Genomic DNA, 13,022 nt, shown 5'->3' with positions numbered 1-13,022 from the left:
AAGTGATAAATAATGAAGAATTCACTCCAAAGGAAAAGAAGCTCCAGCTCAGCTTTAACTACAGCTAACATGTGAGTAAGGATTTTGTTAGAAGAGCCTGAATGAATCTTTCAGCATGGGTTGTGTTGGTTTTTAAATGAATAGCAGGCTATACTATAATATATAATATACTGCTATACATTTAAACATGCAGCCTAATTAAGTTGCATTTTTCCCATATCTCTGTCTTGTAAAAAAAAAACTTTTAATCAAAGTGGATTTCCCATTTTTTCTTAACATACAGTCATTTATTTTTATTGTCGACAGCTGATGCAAAGACAAGCTGGTTTGTCGGTGTCATCACGCTATGCTTTAGAGCCACTATACATTCTCTGTATGGGATACATTAAACTTTATGTCTCCCTTCATTTCTTATTAACGAAACATTGTATCTCACAGTGTAATTTTATATCTCACATTGTGACTTTATTTCCTGTAATTGTGGCATTATATCTCATGACGTAACTGTTTCTCTCATGAATTGCAAATGTTATATCTCACAATTGTGACTATTTCTCAAAATGTGACTTTATTTCTTCTTTAAACGATATCTCACAATTAACTTTTTTATTTTGTACTTTGAGGTACAAATTTTTGCTAGAAATATTTACCTGAATGAAGCATTAGAGTATTGTAATTGAGCTTGGTTTTATTACTTTCTATTTTCAGTTGAAAATAGCTGTAATGCTTCTGCATTAGAATAGTTTTAAAAAGACAAAACTCAAAAGTTGCTAAACACTAGTGTAGAAATGTATGGCTGTGAACTGTTTTGGTGCCCAGAGAACCCTTGTCACTTGTTGCATTCCATTTTGAAACATCTATTGTGAACTTTAACAAGAGTGGTGTCAAGGTCTTGAATTTATTCTCAAGTCAAAGTCACATATGCATGTCTCTGTCTCTTGTTGCCCACAGGCTGACTACAGATTGAAAGTCTTTACATTTATCTCCAAATCACAACAGTTTACCAGAAGCATTATAGTCACTAAATAAATACTGAATTATGTGAGAGTTGATCTTCAATTCTTGGGTTCTGCTAATTCGGGTTAAATCTATAGCTTCTATACTCTAAAGTCTAATCTATAGTCTTAGACTGTTATCTGTAGAGTGATATTTGACAAGACATGGGCAAGATATATTACTCCCAACAATATTTACGGATAATTGCATGATAGGTGAATTGGGTGCATATATATATATACATATATACATAATATATATATATATATATATACTATATATATACATATATATATATATACGTGTGTGTGTGTGTGTGTGTGTGTGTGTGTGTGTGTGTGTAAATTTAAATTTAAAGTAGAATTCCCCTCTCAAGCCTTGTCCAGTACCTCATGGAATACATAAATCAAATGTACAAGCACAGACAACAGAGGTTATATGGATTTGGGTAATGTCTTTGAGGACGTCATGTACCTGAGCGACAGGATTCCCCCTACTTCCATATTTAGCTGTAACAGAGACCTGAATTTTTCAGGCGAGGCTTGTGTAATTCAGTATGTTTGGCCTTTTCAAGGGGCTGGGTCATTAACAATCTCTGAGTTAACAAGATTTTTGGTCTCATTCCAGAATGTGCTAAAACCCCATATCCTAGTAATATAGAGCAGAGATATTGTGCTAAGCTGTTCTATCATCATATTTATGTATGTATGTAATGGGGTTGCCCTTATCTGACCAGCATGGACTGTTCCAATATTCCCGCCTTCCAGGAATGAAGACAGCATGATAAATATCTGCCACAGGAGTTTGTGAATCAGATTAGTTTATTAATTTAGCACTATCTGCCAAGCGACATTTCACACAGTGTCTTCAGGCCATCATACCATTCCTGCAAAAAAAATAATAATAATTGTATAAGAGCTATAATGATCATTACACTTATATTGCATCGTTCAATGTCAGTCCTTACATAAGAGTTGACGAATGTGTGAATCTGAACATACTTCTGGGAGTGATCCTGCATCAGATGATCATGCCTATATATAAGATTTCCTAAATAGATCTGTGACCGATGAGTGAGAGAGATAGAGTGAGAAGGCTCAGATGATTTCTTCAGGAAAGCAAGCTGGCGGTTGTTGATTCTCGTCACACTTGGAATTTCAGTTACAGGCCAGCTGGGATCAGAGATCACACTTAGGAACATACCGCTCTGCTATTAAATGAAATGATAGTGTCAAACATTGCTCTCTAATATGCAGAGTGAGAGTCAAGGGAATCTCGCTGACTGCTTTTTGAAGGTCACTTTTGTGTATTCAATTATATATGTCTAAGAACTTCCCCGATGTCAACAGAAAGCATAATTCATCCAGCATATCTTTGTTATCTGTCTGGCTCAGACACACTGTTCATATGACACCACAGAGTTGCTTAGCTTCAACAGCAGTAGTACCAAGGACAAACTGTTCATCTAAAGTAGCCAATATTTCATCAGGAAGCCAAATGTGACAGCTTGACAAAATGTGCTTTGGCATATTCTAACTGATTGTCTCATTTTACATAATTAGCTATGATGTGTCAACAACCCTCCTGGTAGATGTGCTAAACAACATTAACCTTTAACATTTAGTTTTATTTATTGGAATAAAGCACTGCTTACCAGTCAGTCAGCTCAGTTTTGTAGCTTTCTGGCATTGGCAATACCCTTGTGAAAAAGAAGTATACATGCATACTTATTACTGAAGTAATATAGGCTACTTTGAAATAATATACTTAAATGAGAATGCAATGTTTACTGACACTTAACTACATTGTTATTTGTAATTCAGTTAAAATGTATCATTAAATTTATATTAAATGCAATTAGTTGAACTTAAGTGTGCTTTTTATATAATCTTGATATGTAATGATATAATTACGTCTACTGTAATTGTTTAAATGTACAAATTTTTTAGCTTTAAATGTAATATCGAATTACATACTACAGTTAAAATTAAAATCAAGAACTTTACATGTGGTTATTATGTCAGGCAGCACATGAAAATAAGCACTTCTTTAAAGCATGAAAAAGTATTGGAAAATATTTATTTAACATAATTAAAAAGTACACTTTTTAAAGGTGTACTAAAGTATGTTAAGAAACATAAAATAGTCATTAAAGTGTACAGTTATGTAGTCTTTTATTTTATTATTCTATTATCTGTTAGTACAGTTTTTAAATAGGTGCAGGTTTCCACAAAAACTTTTTCACAAGGGTCTAAGCATGTAATTTCTCCTAGTAAATCACTACATTTTGATTGAAAACTACTTATTTTTATCATATTTTTGAAAGTAATTTTGGCAGATAGACTTGCTCGGCCACACTTTATTTTAATGGCCAATTCTCACTTTTAACAAACCATTAACTACGTCTTTTGCCTCAATAAACTCCTAATTTTCTGCTTATTAATAGTTACTAAGGTAGTTGTTAAGTTTAGGTATTGGGTAGGATTAAGGATGTAGAATATGGTCATGAAGAATATGTGCTTCATAATAAACAGACAATATGTTAATAATAGGCATAACAATAGTCAAGCAACTAGTAAGAATTGGTCCCTATACTAAAGTGTTACTCCTAGATTTTTGTATAATGGTTTGTCAACCCTTCCTAAAAAAATATAATTATTTATTGGATACACACATTACTCAAAGATCTGTCCAGGAGAGAGCACACATGCCGGGGCCCATGTGGTTGGCTGGTTGTTGAAATCATGGCAGCTGTGTGGAACTTAACACTAGACAAATGTCTTTCACCTCTTGCTCATGTTACAAGGACATGCTGTCACAGTGTTTGAAAAACACCCCGCTGGCGTGTTATTAATTATATGTAATGAAATGAGCGCATGTCTGAATGAAGGTCTTCAGGAAGTTGCCCTCTCTTGCTCTGTTGAGACTAACTGCCCCTTGATTAAGCTTTTAAAGAATTTATGCATATGTTCAACACCAGAGAACTATTTCACAGTTTATATTTTAAGCTTACTTGGGAGCTAAATGTTGAGCCTCATTCAGGATTTATGGCCTAGGTGAAAGGAAAAGCTTATCAACAAATGCTTTTCTCTAAATTGCCATTTTGAATAATGAGCAGATAGTGGGAGTTAAAAAAATGGTCTGAAAGAAAAAAGAATATGTGCTAAATTCTTAGAAATGTTTGTGCTGATAAAAATACAGTTTGGAAAAACTTTACCATTTTCAGGAAGATCGTCAATTTAGCGACTCTAAATTTATTGAAAATGTGTTGTAATAAAAAGAAAGAAAGAGAAGTAAAAATAACTTAAGTTTGTAAATATATTGTAAATATACTTTGTGTGTGTGTGTGTGTGTGTGTGTGTGTGTGTGTGTGTGTGTGTGTGTGTGTGTAATTTAGTTTAAAAAAAAATTATATTATTCATTATGATATATAGTTAATTAACTCTGGAATTATATATAAATTACATTTTCAAAGCATTTTTAAATAAATTAATAGATCCAGAAAAATAATGACCCAGGTGCTGAATGTACTAGTTTGAATGATTCATAAATAGATATGCCTCTTTTTTTCTTTTTTTTCCCCCACAGACATCCACATGCTGCTCAAATCAACACCAGGCCAGTGTGTTTGTCTCAGATGAGCAGTGTTTTCAATAGTGTGCCACCACTATTCGGAACAGCACAAGCTTTCCTACTGAGACTAGCACAACTTGAAGCTCAGTTGGTTTTGAACCTGATTAGTAATGTTGCAGCTTTAAATAATAGCAGTTATGGGAACCCCCTCCCCTTGTTCCTTTAAATCTCTTACAGCCTGTTGGCATTCAAAGATCCTCATTTTTGAGCATGTACCAGCAACCCGGGGGGTTTAAAAACATGGGTTCCATACCTCACATGGTTAGCAACCCCTCAACATCTGTCACAGACATTAATTCACTCATTTCCCTATAAGGAGAGTGGTGCCCTTCTAGCAAAAAGAGATCATTCAGGAGAAAAACACTAGGTCCCTTCATGAATAACACAACAGTGTCACTGCCAGCATCTGAGGAAGCTCTTGTTAGATCCAGTCACAACCATCTTGGCAAACATTTCACCTTCAAACCAGACGTGGACTGTCCTCGATATCAGTCAGTGATAGCCAAAGCAATGATGCCTCCTGATAGACCACAAACCAAAGAAGCAGAGCCAAAGAAACAAAAAATACTGCATCTTCCAACAGACAACTTGAACAAAGCTTTGAGCAGCCTTGGTCTTTCTCTTGAGGATCTAGAATTACTCAGTCATTGCCCAGACAACCAGTTAACAACAGAGAATCTCCCCTTCATTATACAAAACATTCAGCAGCGCAAAGGAACAAAGAATGTTAAATATGGCCATGCTACATGGAACTCATCTGATCAAGTGGAATCATCCAGAGAGTCACCATACGCTCACGGGGAACAGAGGAATCAAAAGATTATTAATGGTGCATGGCAAGAATCCCATTCCCATAGATCCCTCAGCCCTGAAAGATCCCGCCCATCTGAACTCATTCATGAGCACTTCTCAACCCAGTCTAAAACACTGAAAAGAATAAGACATGCATCAGGTGAGTTGTTTTTTCTGTTGTTTCTGCAACAACAATGCAGCTTATCCAAAATGTTGGTTGGGAAATTGCAACATCACACAAAATACTGCTCTATCTATCTATCTATCTATCTATCTATCTATCTATCTATCTATCTATCTATCTATCTATCTATCTATCTATCTATCTATATTACTCCATTATCATTTGTCTTTTGAAGTTGCAGATGCTGAAGCCTTTTATTTATTTGTGTTTTTTTTGTTTTTGTTTTTTTAGTTGTATTTATTGTATATTTATTTCTTCAGGTTTAATGCTGTCATCCTATTAAACATTGGTTGTTTTTATTGTTGTTGTTTGTTGTTGTTTTGTTAATAATAATAACCTAACTGTTTTGGGGCTAGAAATATACAGCTGTAACATTAGAAAATTATATAATCATGGTTTCTTTTCCAGGAAGAGGCTCAAATTCCTTCCTAAAGAGGCTGCAACATGGGCTTGCTGAGGTCACCAAGTGGAGGCCTGGTTCAGTCTATGTTCCCCCTCGCTCAAAAAAATGTAGCATGAGGCAAGAGTTTATCTCTTTAGACTGTAATAAAGCAATACACTATACTACACAAAGACCCTTGTCTTCTTCACGCAGATCTACCACTTACAATGGCTTGAAAAAAGGTTATCAAAAGTCTTCATTTCCAGTAAAATCTGCAAAATCAGAAGTAACCACTGAATCCCATGAACATCAGATACCAGTAACTAAGACGACTGCAAAAACATCAGCACAAAACTGTAAGTTCTGGGAGGATATTAGATACTAATAGTTTTTGATGAGATTATTGTGATAACCGAGCTCTTTATGCATTCAAAGCAAAACTCTTCTAGAGGATGTTTTATAAAGGTTCTTATTTTCTAGTTTGAACTGTGATCACTACCCAGAATATTGATTGAAAAAATATACCACCATTAAACCATTAAAGTATCAGCTTAGTCTCAACACTGCAGCCTTAAAATAACAAGATATGCATCTCGAATGGTTAGCACCAACAGTCCCACGATAACAAATGAACAAATGTGAAACAGTGACCTCTGGTGGTGTGAGGAATAGTTATGTTGTCAGAGGGGGAAACACTACAGACTGTGTGCTGTAATAAAGCGACCTTCACTCTTTTAACAAAGCAGTTCACACCTTTTTTCTCATCGTTCCTTTGTTTCCCAACAGAAGGGTGTGATTCGTGTGTCTGGAATCCCTCTTGCATTACTCTGAGAGTGAACTCATCAAAATGGCATCGCCCCCCCCCCTCCCTTTGGTCCCCCTGTTGAGGTTTTAATGGCAACTGATGTTTCCGACACGACAACCTTGTTACAGTGGAAGAAGGTATGTGCCTATTGTGGCCTGGTGTGTATTTTAACAAACAAATATAATATTTTCCAGCATAAGTACAGCACTTTTATATCTCTGTGTGTGTGTGTGTGTGTTGTGTGTGTGTTGTGTGTGTGTGTGTGTGTGTGTGTGTGTGGTGTGTGGTGTGTGTGTGTGTGTGTGTGTGTGGGTGTGTGTGTGTGTTTTCAGCTTTACTTGATGTTTCCAACTGAATTCTCAGCCCAGGAGATGGTGAAGGTTTACTCTGCTATCCCAGTTCACATGAGGGGCAGCAAAGTTTTAGAGCTGGTGGTTGTCTCGAACTGTTGCCCCCTTTAGTTCACCTGTGCCGTTAACACACTAATGGACGGAAACAAATTTTATAATTAACATTTTCTTGCATAAATACTTCATTATTTTGTCCATTTACTCTGAGGGTTAATGTAGCTACTTATTACTTTAGGTGTCAGTGTTTCATGCCTTTGTGGGACCATCATGGTCAAATGCAAGTATTACTTTTCAGACGTAAATATTCAATCTTTAAAAAATAAATAAATAAATAAGCGAGAACAAACATTTTTCATAAGATTTGTCAAATACCATACATTTCTTTATACCTCCTTACAAGAAGTCCCACTATCTTTTAGGGGCTGCTGACACCTTTGGGACCATTTGCTGGTTGTATGTAATGTTCCCAATAAGCCCTGTGCTGTTACAGGAGTGCTACGGCTACTAAAGCCTTTTGGACAAGTTTTCAGAACTCTGGTACTTCATGGAAACAAGGTAAGCTATGCTACATATATAAAAATAAGAGAAAAACTTAAATGCACTTGGTTGTTTTGAAAAGTATGTGAACACATTCAAGATTTTGACTTTATTTCAATGGTCTATGTTTTTTCTTAGGTTTTACCAGTTTGACTATTTGAGACTAAAATATCAATGAATTGATGATATAGTTTTTGTTTGTTTGTCTTCATAACCAGGTGGATTGTAGATCAGCAGTGCCTTGGGAACAATAGCAGCATCAGATGGTTTTAGAGATGGAATCCACTTCTGTTGCTTTTATCTGTATTGAGTGGTCTCAAAAAATTCCTTGTCTTTTATCACAACCATCATCTCTCTTTTCCTCAGAGGATGTAATATACAGAAAAATACATCTTCGGTCTAATATCCTCACAGTTTTGTCCCCTTAAATATTGTATATTTTTATTATCTTTGTTATAAAATACAATGAAACAAGGCCATGAGAAGTATATTGTTTGTCTTTCTCCTTTTATGAAGTTGTATATTTATCAAGCAGTAGAAGTAGCATTAAAAAAATAGTAATCCTAACTACAGTCACTACAATACCCATAGTCATGGAAATCCTGGAAATATCAGGGAATTTTAAAATTCATGAAAAAATTTTAAATGTCATGGAATATTTAATCCAGTAATCACAATCAGCTGGAAAGGTCATGGAATGCATAAGTCAAATAGTAAGAACTCCTTAATTATACTAAATGATTAAATTACATATGGTTGTATGTTAATTCACCCAGAAAAATAAATTTCCCCATACAGTGAAAGCATTAGTAGCCAGGGGGCATCAAGCTTCAAAAAGTATAAAATAGCACTGTATGTAGGTTTTGATGTCATTGATATCATGCACCAAGTTTAAAAATATCTATGTACATATGCAAGTAAGATTTGAGAGCTGTGCAAGAGTGGAGATTTTCACTACTATAAAACAGACCAGTGTACTTCACTAGGCTTTAAAAGGATAGTTCACCCAAAAATATTATAACATTATACTGCCAAATTTCATCAATGTGCTGATGTAAACATGCAACCTGTGACGTAGCATTTTGCTGTTTATCATGTATCATTTTCATACTTTATTGTTTCACATATTGAAATTAACAGTCAACATACCTACAGCCTACTGTGTAGTAGTCAGCATGGAGTTATGTTTGTTTACAACATCTGGGTCATTGTTCTCAACCTTAAAATGCTGTATATGAGTGTCTTTGTACTGATTTGTTTTTTTAATCACCTAGATTGTTCTATATTAAACATTTGAGTGGGTTATATCAGATCCAAATCTGGGTTAATGACACTATTGCATAAGAGGTTACATCTCATGATCCTTTATCCAAACTAAGCGACTTGCAGCGCGTCTGTCCATGCGTTCACTGGAAATCAAACAACCATGTTCTACTTACATTTGATTTTTTTTTTTCAGTGCTTGTGCATTTCCTGTCCGAGCCACCCTTCAAGCACAAGCAAAGAGATGTTTTTTGAATAAAACCAAGTATTTTTCCCAGTGAATTTGCATGCAGGTTAATCCCTCCCAAATGACCTGTGATGCCTTCCAAAAAACAAAAATCACTTATTAATAACATACTACCATGTTTTAAAAGAAAGAAATTGACCCATTTATTAAGATCTATAGATTTGTTGTTATTTTAATTTTATTTATGGCTCTTTAAAATGTTACCTGAATGACGCGAATGGATGTATCTATTCCAGGGTCAATCCATCTTTGAATTCACTCTAAAATCATGCCACTGTCTCTTTAAACCTGACCGTTTTGCAGTCACGAGCGTTTGAAATGCCGCTGACGGCCTTCAGGAGGCGCCAGCGACGTGTTTGTTTGAAAGGCCCACATGAGCACTCTGACGTAGCATTGAAATCTAGCCAGGTAACGGTTGTCGCTGCAAACAGGAAAATTACCTTTTAGTCGACTTATTTGGCGATAGGTTAGAGGGACAGAAGTGTTACAATGCCGGGTAAGTCCTCTTAACAGCTCAGGTCTTTGGAAGGAGCCATGTTCAATCTTTTTGACTCTGTAAGTGCAGAGTGGTGCTCTCAGTCTTTGTTTTGTAAAATGGTAACGTTAGGCAGCGCTGAGTGGGTTTAAAGTAGCAACATATAAGTAACCAGGCACATTTTAGCGTGCAGTATAAAGCAAACTGAGCCGTTAAAGGCTTACTTGAAAGAGTTCGTGTGAAGCGCAGCGTGGAGGAGGAGCCCTAGTGTATGTGATGCAGTCGTGAGGCTAACTCACGCATCCACCATGCTTCTTCATTTACTAAACGAAACCCTTTCAAACTGAACTGCTTACCACAACTAGCGTCGGGTTTTGCATTCAAATAACATTTAAAACGTCACTCTGCAAGGCCAGGAAACATTTTTTTTTCACGTGGAAATACTGCTGTTGTTTTGGTGCGAGCTAACACGCGTAGCTTCACAATGCACGCTCACAAACGTGAAGTTAGACCAAGTGTTTTATTCGAAGGCAGGACATACCTTCCAACAAGGTGAAAGGAGGCCTGACTGTTTTAAACTGGAGGCTTTTAAAAATGGTTAATGTTATAGATAGTTAGATAGCTGGAGCCATAGCCAGGCCTCATGTTACAATGAATCAAATCCATGTGGAGAAAGATGGTGTCCTCTTTGTCTCATTTATACAACACACTGATAGTTAGTAGCAGATAGTTATATAATGTTCTTTAAACCTTGTGTCGTGACCGCAGGTATATTAGAAGATCTTAACAAACATTATTGTGCCTTCATTTTGTAAATATCCGACCGTCTTAATTTGCTAGCAGGGTTTGCGACACAATCTTAAAACCTACAGGAACCAATCATTCTTTCTGTGATAACAATGATTTAAAATGAAATTTGGCTAAATTCTATAGTATTAAACTTGAGTTATTCATATAACACGTGCACAATAATGAGTGATTAATAAGTTTTACTCATGCATATTATCGAAACTAATTGTATTCAGTATCCCAAACGTCGTCTTTATGTTCGTTGGTATTAGTTTTGTGTGTTTTTTGTGGTTGAGGTAGTATGTACTGAGAATGGGATCAGTATTAGTATTAATATGGTATTTTACACCCCCAGAACCTGCTGATATTAACAGTCCAGAGGTAGCAAAGACACCAGGAGGAGGCAGCGGATCAGGGAAGGATGAGAATGTTGTGAATGGACACAAGGAGGGGGACGCCAACCCCTTCGCAGAGTACATGTGGATGGAGGAACGAGGAGGAGTACAATAGACAGGTCAGTGTGAACCTGCTGATCGTATATATATGCCCTGCTCAATGTGTACTTCTAAATAGGATTCACGAGTCATTAAAGGAATTCACACAAAAATTGCCATTTACTCACCCTCGTGTGTCGTTGCAAACCTTTGTGACTTTCTTCCATAAAACTGTTTTAATTTGAATGTATGGCTGTCACAAACATTCACGTGCAGTCAGTGTGGCAGAATATTACAGAGAGATGTTCTAGTCTCTTTTCCGTGGCACTGTGAATAAATCTGGCCAACCAATAAGATTCATACTTTTGATGAAAATAAAAACCTGAGTGGCTGTTTAAAAACAACAGCAGCAGCAACATGTTAATGCTGTTGTGACACAATGCAGTGTCCTTAGTAACTGGGATAACCGGGGTATTTCTGCTTTTCTGTAAGCACCAACCTACTGTCAAGAGTAGACTTATATTTTCATTCAGCCTGTATGCCATGTTTACGCATCGGTCTGAACAGGCAATTGCATGCAAAAATCGACCTGGAATTTGTAAAAGGGCATTTAGGCTGGATGTTGGAGGTTCCACTTTCCATGCAATCGAAGCTGATGGTGATCATGTGTGGCAAAAGTCATTCACTTTTAATCTTCCCTTGTGCTGTAGTACTCTAAGTCTCATTTGTAGTCATGTTTTTCAACTGTTCATGTTGTGGGTGGCCATGTCAGTTTTTGTCAATGTCATCAAACCTGGCTAAATGTGATAAAAGACAGCTTTTTCTCTATTGAACCCATGCATGAGTGAGATTTGTGAACTGTATTGGAGAGGATGGTTTTTAAGTTAATACAGCTATATAGTGCACAAGTTATATGAAATACTTCAGGCTGCGTTTTGTTTTTTATTTTAATGATGGACCAATTTTTTTATTTTTCTTTAAATGATTAATACTGATTATTTGTATATGTCTGAGAAATCATATCATTTATGATTTGTTTCCTGTCTTGGGGTTTTGTTGTAATGCAAACCACTATTTATTGCTGTATGTTAACACAAATTGTTTGTCTGAGATGAGAAAGCATCTGAGCGAGCATCTTTGAGCGAGACAGTCTATCACTGCGTACCATCTGACTGCCACGACTGACGTTACATCAAGTCTCAAGTTACATAGTCTGACTGTTCACCATTTGCAGTTTAATTTTTTTTTTTCCACCATATGCAGTTTGTTTGTTCCCTTCATCTCTAACTGTACAGCAAGTCAGAAGAATTACTGTAAAGGCTCTTGAAAAGTGGGCACCTTACAGTGCATACACATTATATATATATATTTACTCTTAAAACAAACCAGCATAATCAGTGAAATACAAACACGTATCGTATGAATTCATACAGCAGCCAGTGACTGCTAAATTTTGATGGGTCGGACATCTTCCTGCAGGTGGAGGAGGAACTCTTGGAGCAGGAGTTTCTTGAACGCTGTTTCCAGGAGATGTTGGAGGAGGAGGATCAGGATTGGTTCATTCCTGCCAGAGACCTTCCCTCTGGAGTAGGGAATATCCAACAGCAGTTTAGCGGGCTGTCAGTCAGTGACGGAAATGCCGAAGACATCGCAGTAAGTATTACAGTGTAATGATTTGATGCTTGATTTACAGTTATTTAAGCGAAACGATTCTCACATCGTTCCTGAAAGGAAACCACTTTGTAGACCTCAGATCCACTTTGGTGACATTTTAATGTTCTAATATGTATTGTTTTTTTTTTTTTTTTTTTTTCACAGCGCAAGAGCAGCTTGAACCCAGAGGCCAAGGAGTTTGTTCCAGGCGTGAAATACTAGAGACCCTCCAGTTAGGGGCTCCTTTATAGAGACTTTATGTGACCGCTGATGGCCGGGGGTCACCCTCACACATACTTCAATCATCCTGGGGTTGTGTGGGGCTTGATGGGGTGGGGCTTCTGGGTGGGAGGGGGGTACTGGATGCTCTTCTATAAGCTTTTTTATTTCCGTCTGTCTCCATGAATATAATGTGGGCGGGTTACTCAGTGTAATGTTCCTATTGGACCGCTGCAGATTGTGACTAGTTCTCCTGGAAGATC

At 36.6% G+C, this 13,022-nt stretch overlaps 1 protein-coding gene and 1 pseudogene across 1 annotated transcript; both read left to right on the top strand.

Moving 5' to 3' along the window:
• The first annotated feature begins 4,992 nt into the window (after nt 1–4,992).
• LOC122145584 lies at nt 4,993–6,223 on the top strand. The gene is made up of 3 exons (XM_042759611.1): nt 4,993–5,581; nt 6,014–6,115; nt 6,201–6,223. The coding sequence occupies exons 1-3, from the start codon at nt 5,005–5,007 to the stop codon at nt 6,221–6,223; spliced, it is 702 nt and encodes a 233-aa protein (XP_042615545.1). The 5' UTR covers nt 4,993–5,004.
• Nucleotides 6,224–9,678: 3,455 nt separating this feature from the next.
• Nucleotides 9,679–12,896, top strand: LOC122145574 (annotated as a pseudogene).
• Nucleotides 12,897–13,022: the final 126 nt, after the last annotated feature.

The sequence above is a fragment of the Cyprinus carpio genome, chromosome A1, assembly GCF_018340385.1.
Source record: "Cyprinus carpio isolate SPL01 chromosome A1, ASM1834038v1, whole genome shotgun sequence".
Lineage (NCBI taxonomy): Eukaryota > Metazoa > Chordata > Actinopteri > Cypriniformes > Cyprinidae > Cyprinus > Cyprinus carpio.
This window is presented reverse-complemented; position numbering and strand designations above follow the sequence as displayed.

What these genes read in the sequence shown, in the direction of transcription:
- LOC122145584 (XM_042759611.1), top strand. Translation starts at nt 5,005, where the DNA reads ATGAATAACACAACAGTGTCACTGCCAGCATCTGAGGAAGCTCTTGTT. An exon ending in AAGAATAAGACATGCATCAG is followed by an intron (nt 5,582 to 6,013) that starts GTGAGTTGTTTT and finishes TTTCTTTTCCAG; the next exon opens with GAAGAGGCTCAAATTCCTTC. An exon ending in TCCCCCTCGCTCAAAAAAAT is followed by an intron (nt 6,116 to 6,200) that starts GTAGCATGAGGC and finishes TTCTTCACGCAG; the next exon opens with ATCTACCACTTACAATGGCT.